Genomic DNA, 19276 nt, shown 5'->3' on the forward strand with positions numbered 1-19276 from the left:
TTTAACTTATATGGTGGAAAAGATGACGCTTGCTAGGATCGAGTGAACGATGTAAGCAACGTATATACAGTTGTATTTTGTAATACAAAATAATATTACCCTTTGTCATTAGACACACTATTTAGTTTTGTATGGTACTTGGAGTTTCCTATTGTTACTGTACTAGAATCGTGCGTCATCTAGACAATGCTGTCTCTCTAAGAAACTTTCAATTTAATCAGAAATTGTTTAAACAGCTAGTCTGGATAAATCACTACTTACTGCTTGCAGGAACTGCTTCCAATAGTTGCCACTTTCTTCAGTTTAAGACGCTGAGCGAAGCTTGCTTGAAATGGGCCGAACAAACGAAGATTTTGAAATAAAATGTTGTGGTATCCGATTATAATAAACCTCAACCATGACTGTTGACATATGAAAAGTCCTCATGTCTCCTGCACAGCCTGGAACATGACATATGTGTCATGAGAGTTGCCGTTTTCGTTATCCTCAAGTGTCGTTTGTTTACCTGCAGTCCCGATGATTCGTCTCCGTCAGTTCCGCCTGACAATGAACATGTTTGGACAGATGCAAATGTTGGGGGCGTGCATATAAATGATCCCCAGCGCTTGCGTCACAGTTGGCCTTATGCTGAGAATCACTTAATTTTCTGTGGTATTTTTCATGCACAAGATTTACATAAGAAGTGTTGAGAAGGAGGCAATGGTGTTTGAGACTCACAGTATGTGATGTCCATGTACTGAACTCTTATTATTTCACTATGGCAAGGTTAATTCAATTTTTCATTTTAGGGCACCTTTAACCTGAGGCTGATACATTTCACTTTTGGTGTGAAAGGGCCTTTACATTTGCCAAAAATACAACTTTTTAAAATAAAAAACAAACAAGCAATGTTGTGACGCATTACTTTACCTAAAAAAACAATATTGTAACATTATTTAAGTTACTAAAGTACTTAACGTTACTAAAGTAATTTTCCCCAACACTGAACTTACTGCTAATGTGTTGAGACAACATGAATTTTTGGAATAAATAAAAAAATAAATCATTAGGATTTGAACAAAGTAATGTAGAGAAAGAACTGATAGGCATACAGTCTATTACTCAGCAGGCTTTCATTACTTTCACTTCTGTGAATATTTTGAGTACTGCAAGGGAGGGGAAAAAAAATCCCAAAAATTCAGTTTATCATATTCTGGTAAATGAAATTTAAATTTCAGATTGACCACACTGCAGAAAAAACAAACATTTTAATACGATGAACTTGGATTAATTTAATTTAGATGGATGAAATTAATTTAACGGATTATTACACTCATTTATTTGCTGGTTAAATTAAATCTGAGGAACATTTCGGGTTAAATGAGGTGGTGATGATATAATGAACATAGGAAGATTACTGGTTAGCTGGTTAGCAAGTTCACACTTAAAATGTAACATTATTTATCAGAAAATATTATTATTGCCACTATTTATTCATTTATTTTTGCAAGACAAGTTTGGCAATAAATGACAATAAATAAATATGAATATTCGTAGGAAGTCATGCTGTACTTTATCTAAAAACAGCATTTTACTATTTATTTTCTAATTCTATATATATATGTGTGCAGCTTATAACCTCATATTAATTGATTACATGCAATATATTATCTTTATTTAAACCAGGACTATTTAAAATGAATTAATGAAGCCAAACAAAAGAAATGGTGACCACTCTTTCCTTTATCCATTCATATAAATGCTATCCTAAAATCTTGATTTTGATGAGAAATGTTCATGAATATGTCATACCTTTTTCTTTATCCTTGGTTACAATGTACTGTTGATATCACATACATGCATGTATCCTTTTGTACATAATGTATAAGTATCTTCTTTTTCTTTCGGCTGTTCCCTTCAGGGGTCGCCACAGCGAATCATCTGCCTCCATCTATTCCTATCCTCTTCTCTCAGACCGACTACCTTCCTGTCCTCCTTCACTACATCCATAAACCTCCTCTTTGGTCTTCCTCTTGACCTCCTGCCTGGCAGCTCTAACCTCAGCATCCTTTTACCGATATATTCACTCTCTCTCCACTGAACATGTCCAAACCATCTCAACCAGGCCTCTCTAACTTTTTCTCCAAAACATCTCACATGTGCTGTCCCTCTGATGTACTCATTCCTGATCCTATCCATCCTCGTCACTCCCAAAGAGAACCTCAACATCTTCAGCTTTGCTACCTCTAGCTCTTCCGCTTGTCTTTTGCTCAGTGCAACTGTTTCCAAACCATAAGACATCGCTGGTCTCACTATTGTCCCGTACACCTTTCCTTTCATTCTTGCTGGTACTCTTTTATCACACAACAGACCTGACACTTTTCTCCACCCATTCCAACCTTGCCGGACACGCTTCTTCACCGTTTTTCCACACTCCCCATTGCTCTGAATCCTGCGCCTTCTTTACCTCTTCTCCCTGTAACCTCACTGTTCCACTTGGGTTCCACTTGGTTCCCTCTCATTCACACACATGTATTCTGTCTTGCTGCGACTAACCTTCATTCCTCTTCTCTCCAGAGAAAACCTCCACCTCTCTAGACTTTCCTCCCCCTGCTCCCTGCTCTCACTACAGATCACAATGTCATCTGCAAACAACATAGTCCATGGTGATTCCTGTCTGACCTCATCTGTCAGCCTATCCATCACCACTGCAAACAAGAAAGGGCTGAGAGCCGATCCTTGATGCAGTCCCACCTTCACTGTAAAGTCCTTTGTCTCGCCTACGGCACACCTTACCACTGTCCTACTGCTCTCATACACATCCTGGACCACTCTAACATACTTCTCTGCCACTCCAGACCTCCTCATACAATACCACAGCTCCTCTCTTGGCACTCTGTCATATGCTTTCTCTAAATCTACAAAGACACAATGCAGCTCTTTCTGATCCTCTCTGTACTTCTCCATTAACATTCTCAAAGCAAATAATGCATTTGTAGTGCTCTTTCTTGGCATGAAACCATACTGCTGCTCACAGATGTCCACTTCTCCCCTTAGCCTTGCTTCCACTACTCTTTCCCACAACTTCACTGCATGGCTCATCAGCTTAATACCTCAGTAGTTTCCACAACTCTGCACATCTCCCTTGTTCTTAAAAATCGTCACCAAAACACTCTAAAACCTCATTAAACAACCTAGTTAAAAACTTTACTGCCATTTCTCCTAGACACTTCTATACCTCCACTGGTATGTCATCAGGACCAACTGCCTTTCCTTTCTTCATCTTCTTCAAAGCTCTCCTAAGTTCATCCTTGCTAATATTTTATGTATTCCTAATATTAAAGTATAAGTATAAAATGTATAAAAAATTAGATTAAAGGTTCATGTTTACCCCTTTATGTTTCAATAATTACCACGTGGTATGAATGAATGAAATGAGTATTAAGTTGTAAGATACCTTGAATCAGACAGCATGCAGTAGGTGGATGAGAGATATGATATTAATGGCTCAGAGAAATCTAAAATCGAATGTACCTCCTTGTAGCTCCTCCTGTCGAATCACAATGTCATATTTTCCTTCGATTTTAATCACTGTTTCAATACATAAACATAATATGTAATTGTCCCATCAGTTTGGGTGATTCCTTTTAAACATTAAACACCAGACAGTTTTTAAAATCATCACTACAGATGCATTTAAGCTTCTGTGTGCTAAATAGAAGTGTGCGCAAATGTGACACCAAATACATACAATGACTTACAATTGTGCAAAATATAGAAACACAAGTATCAAAGCCACTTGAACCACACATCTGAGAAAAGTCTCACTGTACAGGGAATTTGGAGCAAAACATAACTGACCACATATAGTGGGAAGGAAAAGCATAACGCTGCATCTTGCACACTTATCGTGTTTTAAGATTGAGGGGTCTGAAGCTTGAAGAAGCAGACTTTTGATATCAATCTAAGCTCTTTGCTCCAATTCAATATCATCTTTCTTAATGTGTGTAGGCTATGGTCCCGTTTCAGCACAAGATATGATAATCTGCTGTTTTTAATCCTACCTTCCACATCACTCTCCACTTCTGCAGCGGTCACTCCAGAGGACATCCTAGAAGGCAGACTGATGCCATCTTTGTTCACAGCCCTCACTCTGAAGTGATAGGAAGATCCCTCGGTCAGGCCGTGGACAGGCAGCTTACACACCTTCACAGGGGAGTCATTGCACTGGACCCAGTCCTTAGTTCCTGACTTGCGTCTACCAAAGCAACATGCAAAATAATTATTAATTTCATTATTAATCTAAATTATATATATATATGTAATGTAATGATGCTATGTAATGCATCTATTTGATGTGTATAATTTTGTTAGGGTTTACCTGTCCACAAAGTATCCAGTGATGGGAGCCTCATGGGTGGTGTTTGGAGGTTTCCAGGAGACCAGGACATAATCTGCATTGGCATCAGAGGCAGTGACATCCATGGGGGCTCCCGGGGCTCCGGCCACTTTGGGAGTGGCATCTGTGCAACAAATACATACACTTATATTTATAAAATATAAAAAATGTATTAAATCTCTTTATCATTTATGTTTTACACTAAATGGAATATACCTATGGAACAGAAATTGGAAAAAATATGAGATGATAGGAAAAAGTATATTTCAATGCCTTTGCGTTTGCTCACAGAACTTTTGCATTGTCCCATAAAACTTTGCATTCACTAACAATACTTTTGCATTCCCTCTGCAAAATGCAAAATAACAAAAATATAATTTCTCCTCCCTTATTACTTTATTTCCATCACCAGAACTTTTGCGGCCTCCCAAGAAACTTTGCATTCACTGCACTGTAAAAAATTTGTGGTGGTTTTTGATGGTTTAACTTAAAAAAGTAAGTAACCTGGTTGCCTTAAAATTTTGAGTTTATTGAAATTAAAAATGTGAGTTGATACAATGAAGGAAATTAGTTTAATAAATAGAAACTCCAAATATTTTTAATATTATTATATTAATATTATAAATATTTAAAAATATTTTTATTTTTAATTTATCTGAACCACATAAAAAATGTGATAAATCATGAAAATAGCACAATTTGGCATGTTTCACTGCGTCATCAGAAATAACACACACATAATTACCCAATATGCTTACAAAATCTTTTAATAATATTTTAATAAAGGCTGTCGAATCTCAAAAAATGTTCATTGTATTAACTCAAAATTTTAATTTCAATGAACTCAAAATTTTAAGGCAACCAGGTAACTTTTTTTCTAAATATTTTTTTACAGTGTGGCAAAACGTTTGCATTCTCTTGCAAAAGCCTCCAGGAGGAACACAAAATTTTTACAAGCAAGCGCAAAGTTATTATTGGGGAAAAATAAACATTTGCGAGCTAATGATAAAATAATGAAATAATTTTTCATCTTTTCTTTTCCTGAGAAACTTTGCATTCACTCACAAAACAATTTTCCCAGGAAAAGACAAGAATTTTGCAAAGTTTATTGGGGGAACATGAAGTTTACGAGCAAATGCAAAACCAACACAATATCATTTTTCCTTCCATCTCATATTTTCATCACCAGAACTTTTTAATTTTCCCAAGTATGGAGCCCCTAACGGAACATGATGATGGAAAATATCACGTCAACACGTTTTGCAATATCATGCAAAGCTACTCTGGGAAATGGAAAACGCAAGCGAATGTAAATGTTTATGATCGAAACGATTATTTTTCCTCCTGTTTTATTTCCTTCCATTAAAATGTTTGTCCTTTACTTTTATTAGAGTTATTTGCGAGTGAATATAATGTTTCTTATGGGAATACAATAGTTTTGCGTAGCTTTGTTTTCCCTCGCAAAAGCAAAGAAATAATACTATTCCCTCCATCTCATATTTTTTCCAATATCATGTCCCTTAAGGGGCTCCGTACCCAAGAAACTTTGAATTTGTTTGAAAATGTCAAAAAGTTTCTCATGGAAACACATTTTCTTTTTTTTTTAGAGAGAGAGAATGTGAACGTTTGTGATCCTCCCATCTCATATTTTACTTTCTGTATAGCTCTGTATACTTTCTAGTTATTTTAGGGAGGGTTAGATTACTCACTGAATTCATGACTTATTTTTTACCTTTGACAAACAGGTAAGCGCTGTGCTCTGTGGTTCCATCCTTGGTCCAGATCCGGAGGGTGTAAAGACCTTCATCATCCTTGTTTAGGTTAGGAAGAGTGAGCTTGGCGACTCCACCACCAATAGACATATCAGCCCACCTGGATGGCATTAGCAAAGTATCTACACACACAAATGCAAAGTGTTAGTATCAGTTTAAACTTTTTCAATGGCTCCAAACTGAATGAGAAATGCAGCATCTCACCATCTCTGTACCACATGGCCTCAGGTGGCAGGTTTGGCAGATCCGGCACCACCACCATGTTGGCCACCAGACTAACACTCTCTCCCTCGGTACCAAATGTCACTCCAAATGAGTCCAGCAGGGTCACCTCAAGCTTGCTGGGATGAATGCCGCTGAGCAGAGGAACTACAGGAAACACAGAAACCCAAGACCCCCTTTTGATCAGATATGCTCCAAACCACTTTATAGGCTTGTGCAAAATATATTTAGCAATGTTTTAGTATTATATACATTTATTAGCTAAATTCTCATATTTTATTCATGAATTTACTTATTCCAACACATTTTAATTAATTTTTCCAATTACGATTAATAAATTATAGTTTGCACTCTCTATAATCAATTCCTAACCTATATTAAATATATTAGAGCTCAGAATAATGAGGGGGGAAAAAATCACTACAGACATTTCCATCACTTATTAAATATTTTCATTTAAAAATATTTCTAATTATTAAAATTTCTGACCTTTCATGGTAATCATAATTTTTAAAAGTCATATTTACTCATTTAAAAATGTAATTAAAAATAAAAAAAATTCTGTATTTATTTGATTATTAATTTTTATATTCATTAATCAACTATATTAACTTAAATCCCCATGTGGTAAACTCAATACCTGTTAAATAGTTAAGCCTATTGTTTTCACATTTCCTTCATATTTATTACATTCCATACCAAATTTTACAAGACAAATTGTTCTGTGCATACTCTGTGAATAACTTAAGGATTCAGCAAATATGAATGCACTTTTTAATATATTGACAAATTTAGAAGGTGTTTACCACACTGCCTTCTGTTAACAAGAATAAACCCTGGGGGGAAAAATGAGACATTGTTTCCATGCCTTATCAAGACTTTGCGCCTGGAACAGAACAGATATTTATGGCTCATGATCTCAAGTAAGGTCCTTTAGACCTGGGTGTCCTCCAAACACAAGCTCCATCTTACCTTGTCCTGGCAGATGGGAGAGCTCTCCACCTCCTTGTGGCCCTACATGGAAAAACAAGCAAGGTAGATCAATAAAAGAGAAACAAAGGAGAAAGAGAAAAGACATGAGGAGAAAAGAAGAGACACTCACTCCTGACACATACAGAAGCCTTGGAGGTGGCCTTTCCATGCGGATTGGTTGCCACGGCACTGTACACTCCGGAATCAGTGACTGCACATCTGCAATAAAAACAAGACAATTTTACAATGTCAATAATGAGTATTCTAATAAAAAATATAAAGAATTATCTTTATTACTTTCCAAGCCCTTAAAAATATAGACTATAGTGACCATATTGGACATATTAAGTAATGGGATAGTTCACTCCAAAGTGTGGTTTCAAATCTGTAAGACTTTTTTTCTGTATGACTTGTTAAATAATTAAAGGTCAAATTTGTAACTTTTATGGAAGCTTGTTTCTGGCACGGAATACTTTTTTAAATTGCATTTTTAAAAGATTTTTGTCACAAATCAGACTTTTTTCTCAGAATTGTGACATATAAACTTGCAATTGCGAGTTATAAAGTCAGAATTGTGGGATATAAACTTGCAATTCAGACTTTTGTCTTGCAATTGTGAGCTTATATCTCGCAATTCTGACATCTTTTCTAAGAATTGTAATTCTAAGAGATGCAAAAACAAGTTATGTTTCTGAGGGGAAAAAAATATTTTATTAAGAATTTATATGCGAGTCTATTACTTGCAATTCTGACTTCATAACATGCAAATGTGACTTAATAAACCACGCAATTTAAAAAAAGAAGAAGAAAAATCTGAAATGTGAAATAAAAAGTCACAATTACCTTTTTTTATTTTATTCAGTGAGGGAAACAAGCATCCTTAAATTTCAGTGTGTCTATTTTAAACAGAATTGGAAAATAATGACTGTGTTCAAAAAAGTTTCCCTGAACACTGTCTGCCATTGGTGAACCGAACAGATAGCCCTGCCCCCAACTCACACCATTGGTTGAGCCACTGTTGCTATGCTGGGCTGGTCGGAATGTTCAACACAGAACGAAAGTGCTACATAGCCATAGTGTTTAGACTTTTGTCTGGCTAAATCATGTTACAAATGGCTTTCTTACAATTGTATATGCATATTAAACTAGGACAATAGAAAGTATTTGAATGAGAACATTACACGCGTCAGCTTTCAAGGTGAGACAAAATGTTTGACTGATGATCTGCTGTTGGTTGTATGGCTAGTTAACAAGGTGGAAAATGTATTCTCTGTCTTCCTCACACCTCTTTCATGAACCAATGAACATTTGGTACTAGTGGAGCATCCAGAACATGATCTCACTTGACAGCAGTGTGTTGGTTGACATGCTGTGCTCTCCTTGAAGGAGTGAGAACAGAGCACGGAAATGTGACCTTCAGTCCCCGTGGACTATTTTAGAGCCACTCCTTTTCCTTTGCAATGCATATGGCATTTTTGTCCTAACCAAGTAAATTGTTTAATGTATTTGCATTTTGTTTCTCTCAAAGTTGTAGTAAAACATGCAAAAATCTTTTTTTTTTAGGAATGAATGAGTGTCTGGTCAGATCAAACAGCGGCCACTGCGATGGCCTGTGATGTCTGAGAGGTGCTACTGTAATGGAGGCTGTGAGGCTTCACTGGCGTCAGGCGTTCCAGGATCAAATGACACATAGCTAAGTTGAGCAGAACCAACAGCTGAGACTTCTTCAAGAAGAACCTCACTGGGACTAAATAGGAAAGTGTCGCTCTTACAAGTACTTCATTCACTTTCCCAGGCCGTTACAAACCGGGAGGGGCCAGCTCCACTTCTTCATACAGTGAAAGTGAACGACGAATAGGGCGAATTTACGACAACAAAAATATATATTTTTATTTTAAATCGTGACATTGTTTCCCTAATTACATGATGCCAAATTGATGCGTGTATATTTTACAACTTATGGCTATTTTATTTTATTAAGTGATGTAATTTTAAAATATACTTTTTAATTGTTAATGGCCTGTCTATAAAGCATGGTCAACACTCATATATAGATGTTGCATAGGGAAACACACGCAAAGACAAACACAAAAATAATGCAAATAAAATGTTTTGAGTTAAAAATGAACTAAATTAAATAAAATGCAACACAAAACACCCTAATCTATCTTACTGATAGCAAAAATTAGACGAAACAAAACTATTTAAATAAAATATGGTGAATGTGGTAATAGGGACTTCTGGGAAATATATATTTACACAAAAACTTCCATATAGACATTTTTAATATTGTCTCTAATTTGAAAACCGATAGCCTATATTAGGCTGCTGTCACTTTAAGACCTGACACACAAATCCATTATAGTGTTACACAAGCATTTTCTTTTACATTCACTTAAAACATAACTGACTGTGTTTATGTGAACACTGGCCAAGACTGGCATTTTGACATTATTTTGTGTATTTGAACATTTTAAGCAAATAAGCCCCCAAATTAGTGCTGAGAGGTGGCTTTATGTGCGCGCACTTTCGGTGTGAGCACAAAATCTGTGGGAGTGAGTTATATTTTGCACAATACACAATCCCACGCCAAAATTCAAGCATTGTAACATCAACAATATTCATACAGAGCAAATGAAATGAATGAGTGAGGGGAGACAGGTTTGTGTGTCACTTGCTGTCGGAAAGATGAGCGCATATTGTGTATCTATTCTGTATAAAATGAGTACTGGGTGTTTTTTCAGTATGGAAATGTATAAAAAAAAATCTGTAATTTTTTTTTGCATGATATTGCAAAACGTGTTGACTTCGCAAAGTTTCTCGGGGAACACAAAACATTTTTTTTCCATCATCATGTTCCGTCAAGGCCTCCATACTTGGGAGAATGCAAAAGTTCTGGTGATGGAAGCCTTCTCAAAAGACTACAATCGAAAACTTTATACTTTATATATAAAATTCAATTAATTCAAATTCAATAATATTCAGGTTGGCAGGTGTTAATGTCAAGCCCTGCAGGTAACCATTCACTTTCATTGTCTGGAAGAGAGCAGCTTGGACATTCTGTCCAATATCTTGTTTTGTGTTCCATGGAAGAAAGACAATCAAATGTGTTTTAAAAGATGAAGGGTGAGTAAATATTGAAGCAAAGTTCTCTTGAAACCAAAATGTTGCTAAATTCATGCAAGTACAGTATTTGTAAAAAAAATTAAAATAATTATAAACTTGAGTTGCTTATTTAGGAAACTTTTGTAAACGGAGGGTGTGTGAGGTCATACCTGCTAATAATCAGACTGTGAACCCCATACTTGTTCTCAATTTTGTATTTTCCAGGAGCACTCAAGGGTTCAATGGGAACATTATTCCTATACCTGCCAAAGCAAAAAATAAATAAAGTTCAGTTACATTGTTTAAGTGCAAGTCATCAAATCATTATCAAAAACAGATTAAGGTTTTGGACTAGAAAACGGAAATCCGAACCATTTGACAATAGGGTTGGGTTGGCCGGACACGGTGCAGAACAACTTGACGGGAGTCTTCTCCCACACAGTGTGAGATCTCAAACTGACCAGGAAGTCCGGTGCTTTGGGAACCTCAGCAGGAACTTCCTTCCTCGAAGGCATCATCCCCTTCACCTGTTAAAATACAGGAAGAACTGAGTAAAGAGGGACAATTCAAAAATTCAGCTTTTTTGATGTATGGACAACATTGTTAAAATTAGGGATGCACTGATCCCATTTTTTTCTTGTACTCGCAGATATCGATACCTATTTATTTTTCTTGTTCCTTTTTTTGTGTGTGATGTGGCTGCTTTTCAAGCACAACACAGTGAGAATAATGAATGTAGGACAGCTTCTTTATTTATTTCTCAAATTATTTTATGTGCTTATCACAAATTTCAAGCACAAATTTCAGTGTCCAAAAACCTTCAAAGGGCATAATTACCCGTGCCATTATATTAAAAAAGGGGGAAAAAGAAGCATGCAGTTTGCTATGTGTGGGTTGTCATTAATTTTGAAGTATTTCCACACCCGAGGCTGGGATTGGTGTCTCTGTGCATGGAAAATTCTGTCACGTGAGGTATCAATCTTTGGCATAGGGGGTATTTTTATGAGTACAAGTACATGTACATGAGTTTGGTATTGGGCCGATACTGATACTGATATCGGTGCATCCCTTTTAAAAATACTATACTCTGTGTTACACAGGATAAAAAAAAGGAAATCGGGTGAACTATCCCTTTAAATGCTCATTTTGTAGAGATGTTCTTCAGAGAGGTTTGAGATGATGCTCACCTCTCTAGTAATCTCGATATTTTTCACTTGCTCTTGTGTGACCACTTTCATTCTGTGCAGCTCCTGCTGCAGTTGAACCAAATCTCTTCCAAAGTGAGCCGCCATTCTCTGATACTCCTGCATGCCCTCGGGAGCCCTGCGCACGCAGAAAAAAAATGACATTCCAAACCGCACAGGTTTAGTGACACTATCATTTTGTCATCTGTAAATATGGAAAGCGGTCTTGAGGTTCTCTTACACTGTCTTTAAATAGCCTTCTGAACTGTAATAGATGCAGAAGCCAGTAAAATCTCACCTCTCCCTGAAGGCTGGCACTGTGTAGGCTGGTTCCGCCATAGCCTCAGTGGCCTGGACCTGCTCCTTCTTCACTACCTGAGAGCTTGATTTCCTGCCAAAAACATTAGGACAGCATTTGAGTCATGTTTGCATTGTGTGACAGCAGGTGTGAGCAGTTTTGTACTGTCATAAATGTACTTACAGTATTGAAGAATGGATTATCGATGTATTATAATAGTATACAGCATATTGTGGATTTACTTTATAGTGGTTCTTATTATAAATGATGAATGCTAAGTGGCAAACCCCAGGATCAGGGAAACTATTTTGCTTGCAAAAACGAACCTAGCCTGTTTTAAACATTATTTCTAAAATCACTTTCAAAATGTTTATCCCAACGTTAATCTGTTTAAATTTCTTAATTCTACAAATTAAATTAAGTTAAAAAAGTAGAAGTGCACTTAATTGTATTGAGTGGTATCTTGTAGTAAAATCTTAAAAGTACAGTATATTTAAAAAAAAAAAAAAAAAGTATTTGCAGATACTATTATATGAACTGAAAACAATTCTTAAGAGCTGGAAAGATTTTAAAATTGTACATTTTGGGAGCTTTCTTCTCTTTTCTTTTAGAAACTCTTTAAGAGTATACTTAAGTGTATGCTAGTACACTTTCATGACTTTAAAATAATCTTTTGTAAGTGCACTTATTTTGATGTGTTGACTAACATACAAAGTACTGATTATAATTTCAACAGTATAGATATTACATTTAAATTTAAAAGTGTACTGAATTGCAACTTCATTACAAATGTGTAATACACAAGTATATTTTAAAAATTCACTGTAAATGCTTGTCAGGATATTTTGTACACAGTATAAAGAAGCTATGCAATTACATATAAAAATGCACTTAACTGAATACTCTGCATGTAAAGCAACACAATGTAACTTTTCCGTCCGCTAGAGGGCACCTATTTAAAACAAAGGCGTAGCTTGATGACGCCAAGTTTGAGCTCAGAATCTTGGGACATGTAGTCTTCACCTCACAGTGAGTGGAAAAGAATCGGGATAGGACTCGGGCAGAAATCATTTTTATGGATGCAATTATAACTTTACTGTAGTATTAAGAAAAGCAGGACCGAGTGTTGAGGGAGCTGAGCAAAGCCGCTGGAGCGACTGTTGCGCAACACACGGCTCACGAGCAGCAGGACTTTTATTATGACGGGACACAGCGGCGCCATTTCCGCTATTCCAGTCATGAGTATGAGGTAATGCAGCTTTTTTTATCATATTAGATACATTTAAGTGCATTTAAAATGATGTTATTACATTACTCTGTGCATTTACTCAGCGGCTGCTGTGACACTTGTTTTACTGCTAAAAGTAAAGCGTTTCTGCCTAATAAAACCAGAAACCGAGGGTAGCGCAGATATGAATCAACTGACAGGGGACTCCCTCAGACGTCCCGGGTCCTTGGTTAAAATAGCAATTTTCACACAATTTACAAATAGTTGGAAACATTTGAGATATTGTACAAACTCAAATGAAATAAATATATAACACTGCCCTAGTGGTTTTTGGATATTTTACTGCAAAAATCCTAAATAGTCCACCTTTAATATAAATTTAAACTATAATACATTTTCATTTAATTTCAATTAACATGCAATTTAGTGTCCAAAAAAACTTTACATTCAGTTTGCACTTATGGGAAGCATATTATTTTCCCTAATAGCTATTGCGGAAAAGAACATGCTTCCTATAAGTTTTAAAAGAAAACTTAGAGCTAATAAGCTCACTTGAACAGATGCTAAATGTTAAACAAATGCAGCAGTTTCATTCAACAGCGCCAGCAAAGCTTCAACAATGGCTTTGATTGTGTATTCAACAAAAATGTGATAAAAATATGATAAAAATGGTGATTAAATGCAATCTATTCTGTCAAGTATGCTGTGTGGAGCCATACACCAAATTCTTGCAAAATCTCTTACACTAATTTATAAGAGCCAAAGTGATTAGAGAAACACAATCAGTCCTGTAATGTATATATAGTAAGGTAAAAGCTGATTCATTCATGCTTGTTAACCTATACAAGCAAACAGCCCCCATAATGAAGCAAATCTGAATTATTCTTCAGCCAAATTGTGAACTAAATATAAAACCTTTTCTGTCTTGACAGCTGAGAAACTTGAGTGCCATGCTATATATCATATATTCCTACTGTACAGTGAAGCAACATTTTCTCTTCCATTAGACCTTAAATCTGTTTACAGCACACACTAGCACTGCTAATCTTTACACCTTACTGTGGGTTCAAATCAGCCATCTGAGCATCCAATCACTTGACCTTTGTGTGCGGAACAAAGAGAGCGGTATTAGCATAAGCGAAGGCTGCTGTGCGTTCTTCTGGCCTGCTGAAGCCTCTGAGCCAAGCTCACGCCAAGGCTATCCGTATGCTCGGCCAATCAAACTGAGTTTAACCACGTCCATCCCATACCTTGAGTGATGGACAACATGTTTTGAGCTTTGATGTTGCGTTTGCTCCTGCCGATAAAGTGTTACGGCCCTCGCAGGCATGTCGGGAACACTCTGAAAAAGACCTTATGACCACACCAATACTCATTGTGCAATCTGAATCCCCTTTTATACTGGACAACATGTACAGTTAAGAATGTTGAATATGAATATGGCACAGATCTAGTGTTACTAATCTTTTTTTAATTACATATTGAGGTTACACAACTCGCATACACTCTTAAAAATAAAATGTTCTTCATTGGCATTGATGGTTCCATGAAAAACCTTTAAAGGGATAGTTCACCCAAAAATTGTAATTACCCCTTGATCTGTTCACCCTCAAGCCATCCTAGGTATATTATATGACATTTTTCTTTCAGACGAACACAATTTGAGTTATATAAAAAAATGTCTTGGCTCTTCCAAGCATTATAATGGCAGCCCAAAATTTGCAGCCTTAAAAATGGCATCCATCCATTATAAAAGTAATCCACACGGCGCTGGAGGGTTAATTAAGGCTTTCTGAAGCGAATCGATGGGTTTGTGTAAGAAAATTATCCATATTTAACATGTTATAAAGTCAAATATCCAGCTTTTGGCGGACTACCCTCCATATTCAATTGATGACGTCAGACAGATGCAGACTGATGAATACAGAAGGCGGTCTGATGGAAGCTAGATATTTTACTTCATAAAGCTTTAAGATATTTTCTTGCACAACCCCATCTGTTCGCTTCAGAAGGCCTTCATTACCCCCCTGGAGCCGTGTGGATTACTTTTATGATGGATGGATACACTTTTGTGGGATTCGAATTTCGGGCTGCCATCCACTGCCATTATAATGCTTGAGCCAGGACATTTTTTAATATAACTCCAATTCTATATGTCTGAAAGAAGAATGTGATATAGCCTACAGCTAGGATGACTTGAGGGTGAGTAAATCATGGGATAATATTCATTTTTGGGTGAACTATCCCTTCCATGGAACATTCCATTGCACACAAGGGTTCTCTATAGTGGATTTTTTAGATAATGAAAATTATTCTTTTAGGAACGGTTCAATGAATATGGCAATTATTAATAATGAAATTTAATTCAGATTATTCCAAATGATTCTGCCTAGAAACCACATAAAGTAATTCACCTCAAAACCCACAAATACTAAACACGACTATTGCCTGCTCAAAATATTATCAAATACTGTATATTCCTAGATTTTTTAAATTTAATTTTACTTTGGCTACTGGTTATTGTAAACTAGCACCAAAACTGCCCCTACTCACATTCCAGCCCATCAGCAACACCCATGAGCTCAAGTGCATCACATTACAGGCAGAAAGTGAAAAGCTGACCCAAGAATAACTGGCACAACTTATGGACAAACACACACATCTCAGAATCCAAGTGGGAGCAAATGAATTTGACCAAAATCCTTTAGATTTGACCTTTGACCTGCACATAATATGACTATGGCGATAAGGTCTTGTGTGGAAACAAACAAATTAAAATATTTTTGCATATTTCTGCATTAAACAAACTCTTGGAAATTACAGCTCAACCTGTGAGAAAGTCAAACCAATTCCCTCCCATCATTTAAATATTAAATTATGGAAGAATCTAAAGTTACCGCAGACATTTGGTAATAATCTAAAGTCCAGACTCATGTCAGCTCTAGGCACAGACAGTCTTTCTCCAATTATTCAATAATACCTTCTAACAATATTCAATTGAAAAAGTATATGTGAAATACACCCAATTTGATCATCTGGGCAGCGTACGTGTCCCAATAGATATCTGTTAACAGATTAATAAAATAAAGCTGCACTTACCCCAAGAGAAAAGAAGAGCTTTGAGTGTTGGAAGAGCAGCCTGAGAGCAGTTGGAAAGCTCCTGCTGATGGAACAAAAATAATGCGCTCACTTAGGGAATGCCTTCACTCAGCCACCCCATGTAAGGATACTCTTAAGACTATATATAGCATTTACCTCAATTTTCAGACCATTTTGACGACTGAAAGAGGACAAGACGACAGAATTAGTTTAACAGGGAAAAATCATTTGTTGCTTTTTAATTTATCTGATGTCTCTTGAGACATACAAATAGGGTAAGATAGGATTTTACCTGGAATCCCAACCTCAGAGGGATCGGCACTGGGACGTTGTAGCTCTGTATAAGTCGTCACTAACTTCTAAAGGATAAAAGCACATTCATGGCAACTTTGGACTTCAGTTCTGTTAAAAATGAGACCAACGTGTCTTTTTAGTCCTCTGCAAAGGGGACTAAATTTAGTCCTCTATCTTGAAAGACACTTCAGTTTGTAAATGTTTAAAAAGCCTTGTGTTGACATCAAGACAAATCGTTTCTTATTTTATTTTCAAAAAGAAGCGATTTTCAAAAATGATGCTTAAGTCGGCATCTTGGGAGTCCATTTTAGGGGTTTAATCTACCCTCCCTCCCCTGAGCTACAGTGGCCAACATCTATTTTTAACAGGAGATAAAACAGAAAGACTGTAAGTGACACCCTGCAGTTACAGTACTGCTATATAAGACATTCACTAATTAATGGTGTCCGTCTAACCTAAAGTAAAACAAAAAATAAAATACATTTCAGATAATTAAATATACGCTAATGAGCCAAACATTAGTACCAAATATCATTGATCATCTCCTCCTAACAAGGCCACACATAAAGGTCTGTGTAGATTAGATGGCAAGCGGACAATCAGTTCTCATAAATGAAAGTGTTGGATGCAGGAGAAACAGGCAAGAATAAAGATCTAAGCGACTTTGCTATGGCAAGGTGACTGGGTCAGAGTACCTATGAAACAGGAAGGCTTTTGTGTTGCTCTTGGTTAGCAGTGGTGAGAATTTACCAACAGTGATCCAAGAAGGGGCAAACCACAAACCGGCGACAGCGTGTTAGGCGCCTAAGGCTCATTGATGCACAAGGGCAACAGAGGCCATCCCATCTGGTCTGAGCCAACAGAAGGTACACTGTGGCACGAGCCGCACAACATTTTAATGATAAAATTTGAATGTCACAGCACACAGTGCACCACACTCTTCTCCGTAGGGGAAGCCGCTGAAAATTAGATTACCTCCCTGCCCTCCGCTGAAAGCACCTACAATGCATCGGAACTGGATCATGGAAAAGTGGAAGAAGGTCGCTTGGTCTGATGAGGCCCATTATCTTTTACATCACATGGATGTCCGTGTACAAGACAACAACTTGCATTGTATATCACACAGTTTAGTATAGGTATAGAATGACATAATAGCCACTTTAAATACATCTATTTAATGTGTTCTTCACTTCAGTATTCTATTTGCCCTGTACCATTTGTTTCCTATACTGTGAATGGCTTGTGCATTATGGAGCTTAAAAGGCGGGGGATGTGGGTGAGGGGAGATCTAATGCTTTTTCATGCAATCTGACTTATGTACATTGTTAAAGAGTTGGATTTTCATGCTAAACATGGCCAAAATTTCAAAACATTGGTCCGATGTATGACTGAGTATTTCTGTGCCAAATACACTCCTTTAGGATTCGAATGTTTTGGAAAGTTGTATGAATTTTCCCAGATAAGCATGTGCGCACCAATCAGAGCGAGACCCATCTTCGAGCTTCATTTAGGTCACAGAAGCCTTTAGCAACGCTTGTTTTTAGACCACGAAATCAACAATGCCACTAAAGAAGTGCGTTTTTGGTTGTGAGGGAAAGATAACCTTGTTCAGCTTCCCAAATAACCCAGTGTTAAGGAAACAGAGTTCTGCGAGTGTGTTTGTATTTCTCCGGTCATGAGTCGAATCCGCAGGCGGTGAGTGAAACATCAAATGTCTTTTTTTTTTTTTTTGGCAATCGGCGCATTAGTGCAAACCATGTAAACAACACGAATGTATAGTGAATCAAGTTATCCAGGGATAATGCCATGATGTATTGTGTGTGCTTGTGACTCTTTAGCCCCATCCACTGCACTCCTCCACGAGTTTGGAGATTTTGGAAAGAATGGGTACAGCGTATCTGTCTTTTATAAATATGATAAAACTAAAGACTCCTCAGAGATATGAAAGATACAATACTACTCTATAGGTACTCAAAATTAACATGAGATTGGCAGAAACTGTGTGTGTTATGTACCCGTTTAAAACTGAAGCAGCATGTAGATACTAATGAATACTGCAACTATGCAACTAAAACTATAAACTAATTTAGCACCGTGACCCAAAAACATTTCTTTTAATATTCACAGAAAAAGGACAGATTATTAGAAGACATACATTGTTTTATTGAGCATCTTCTGCTGTAGCTGATATGTAAATCAAAAGACAAGGATCACAAAAGATTCTCTTTAAAAAATATTTTTACAAAAGCAGGGTCATCTTTAGTGAACATTTTTGGGTTTGCAATATATTACCACCAATTCCCTAATCATCTTTGGCGTAGTTTGGACAAAAAACCCCCCAAACAAACAAATCAACAGCAACAGCAACAACAAAAATATAATAAAATATTTACAATGTACTAAATTCTTCTAAAAGTTAGATTCAAAAAGCTCATTAAAGTGCATCAGATTTCAGTAGTTTGAACAAATTAAGCATAAGAGTGCATAGATATAATCTCTGAATGTCATTTTATCATTAGCGTCTCGCACTGCACTGCGTTTATTGCGTTACCATAAGCTGTTATACAGAACTTGGATATTACTGTAATGAAAGCAAACCAATGCCAGGAGAAGTATATGATACATCATCACAGGAAAATAAAACACTGTGGAAAAACACCATTATGGCAAGTTTGATAGGAATGTTCTGAGCAATGACTAATGAATCCGCAAAAAATTTAAAGA

The 19276-nt window shown here is 36.6% G+C and overlaps 1 protein-coding gene across 3 annotated transcripts in view; it reads right to left on the minus strand.

Annotated features, from left to right (window-relative positions):
- Positions 1-16430, minus strand: part of myom2a (myomesin 2a) — a 30071-nt gene extending 13641 nt beyond the window's left edge. For 2 of the 3 annotated variants that reach the window (XM_067431842.1, XM_067431841.1), the window contains exons 1-13: positions 16259-16322; positions 14410-14512; positions 11932-12024; positions 11637-11772; positions 10822-10976; positions 10620-10712; positions 7475-7563; positions 7345-7386; positions 6355-6519; positions 6111-6272; positions 4361-4502; positions 4044-4237; positions 3514-3570 (exon numbers count right to left, since the gene is read on the minus strand). In XM_067431842.1, coding sequence (XP_067287943.1) covers positions 3514-3570; positions 4044-4237; positions 4361-4502; positions 6111-6272; positions 6355-6519; positions 7345-7386; positions 7475-7563; positions 10620-10712; positions 10822-10976; positions 11637-11772; positions 11932-12024; positions 14410-14489 — 1408 coding nt within the window. In that variant the 5' untranslated portion in view covers positions 14490-14512; positions 16259-16322. Of the gene's footprint in view, positions 1-3513; positions 3571-4043; positions 4238-4360; positions 4503-6110; positions 6273-6354; positions 6520-7344; positions 7387-7474; positions 7564-10619; positions 10713-10821; positions 10977-11636; positions 11773-11931; positions 12025-14409; positions 14513-16258; positions 16323-16414 lie in introns of those variants that run through there. The other variant, XM_067431843.1, reaches the window with a different exon arrangement.
- Between the last annotated feature and the right edge of the window lie 2846 nt (positions 16431-19276).

The sequence above is a fragment of the Pseudorasbora parva genome, chromosome 22, assembly GCF_024679245.1.
Source record: "Pseudorasbora parva isolate DD20220531a chromosome 22, ASM2467924v1, whole genome shotgun sequence".
NCBI lineage: Eukaryota > Metazoa > Chordata > Actinopteri > Cypriniformes > Gobionidae > Pseudorasbora > Pseudorasbora parva.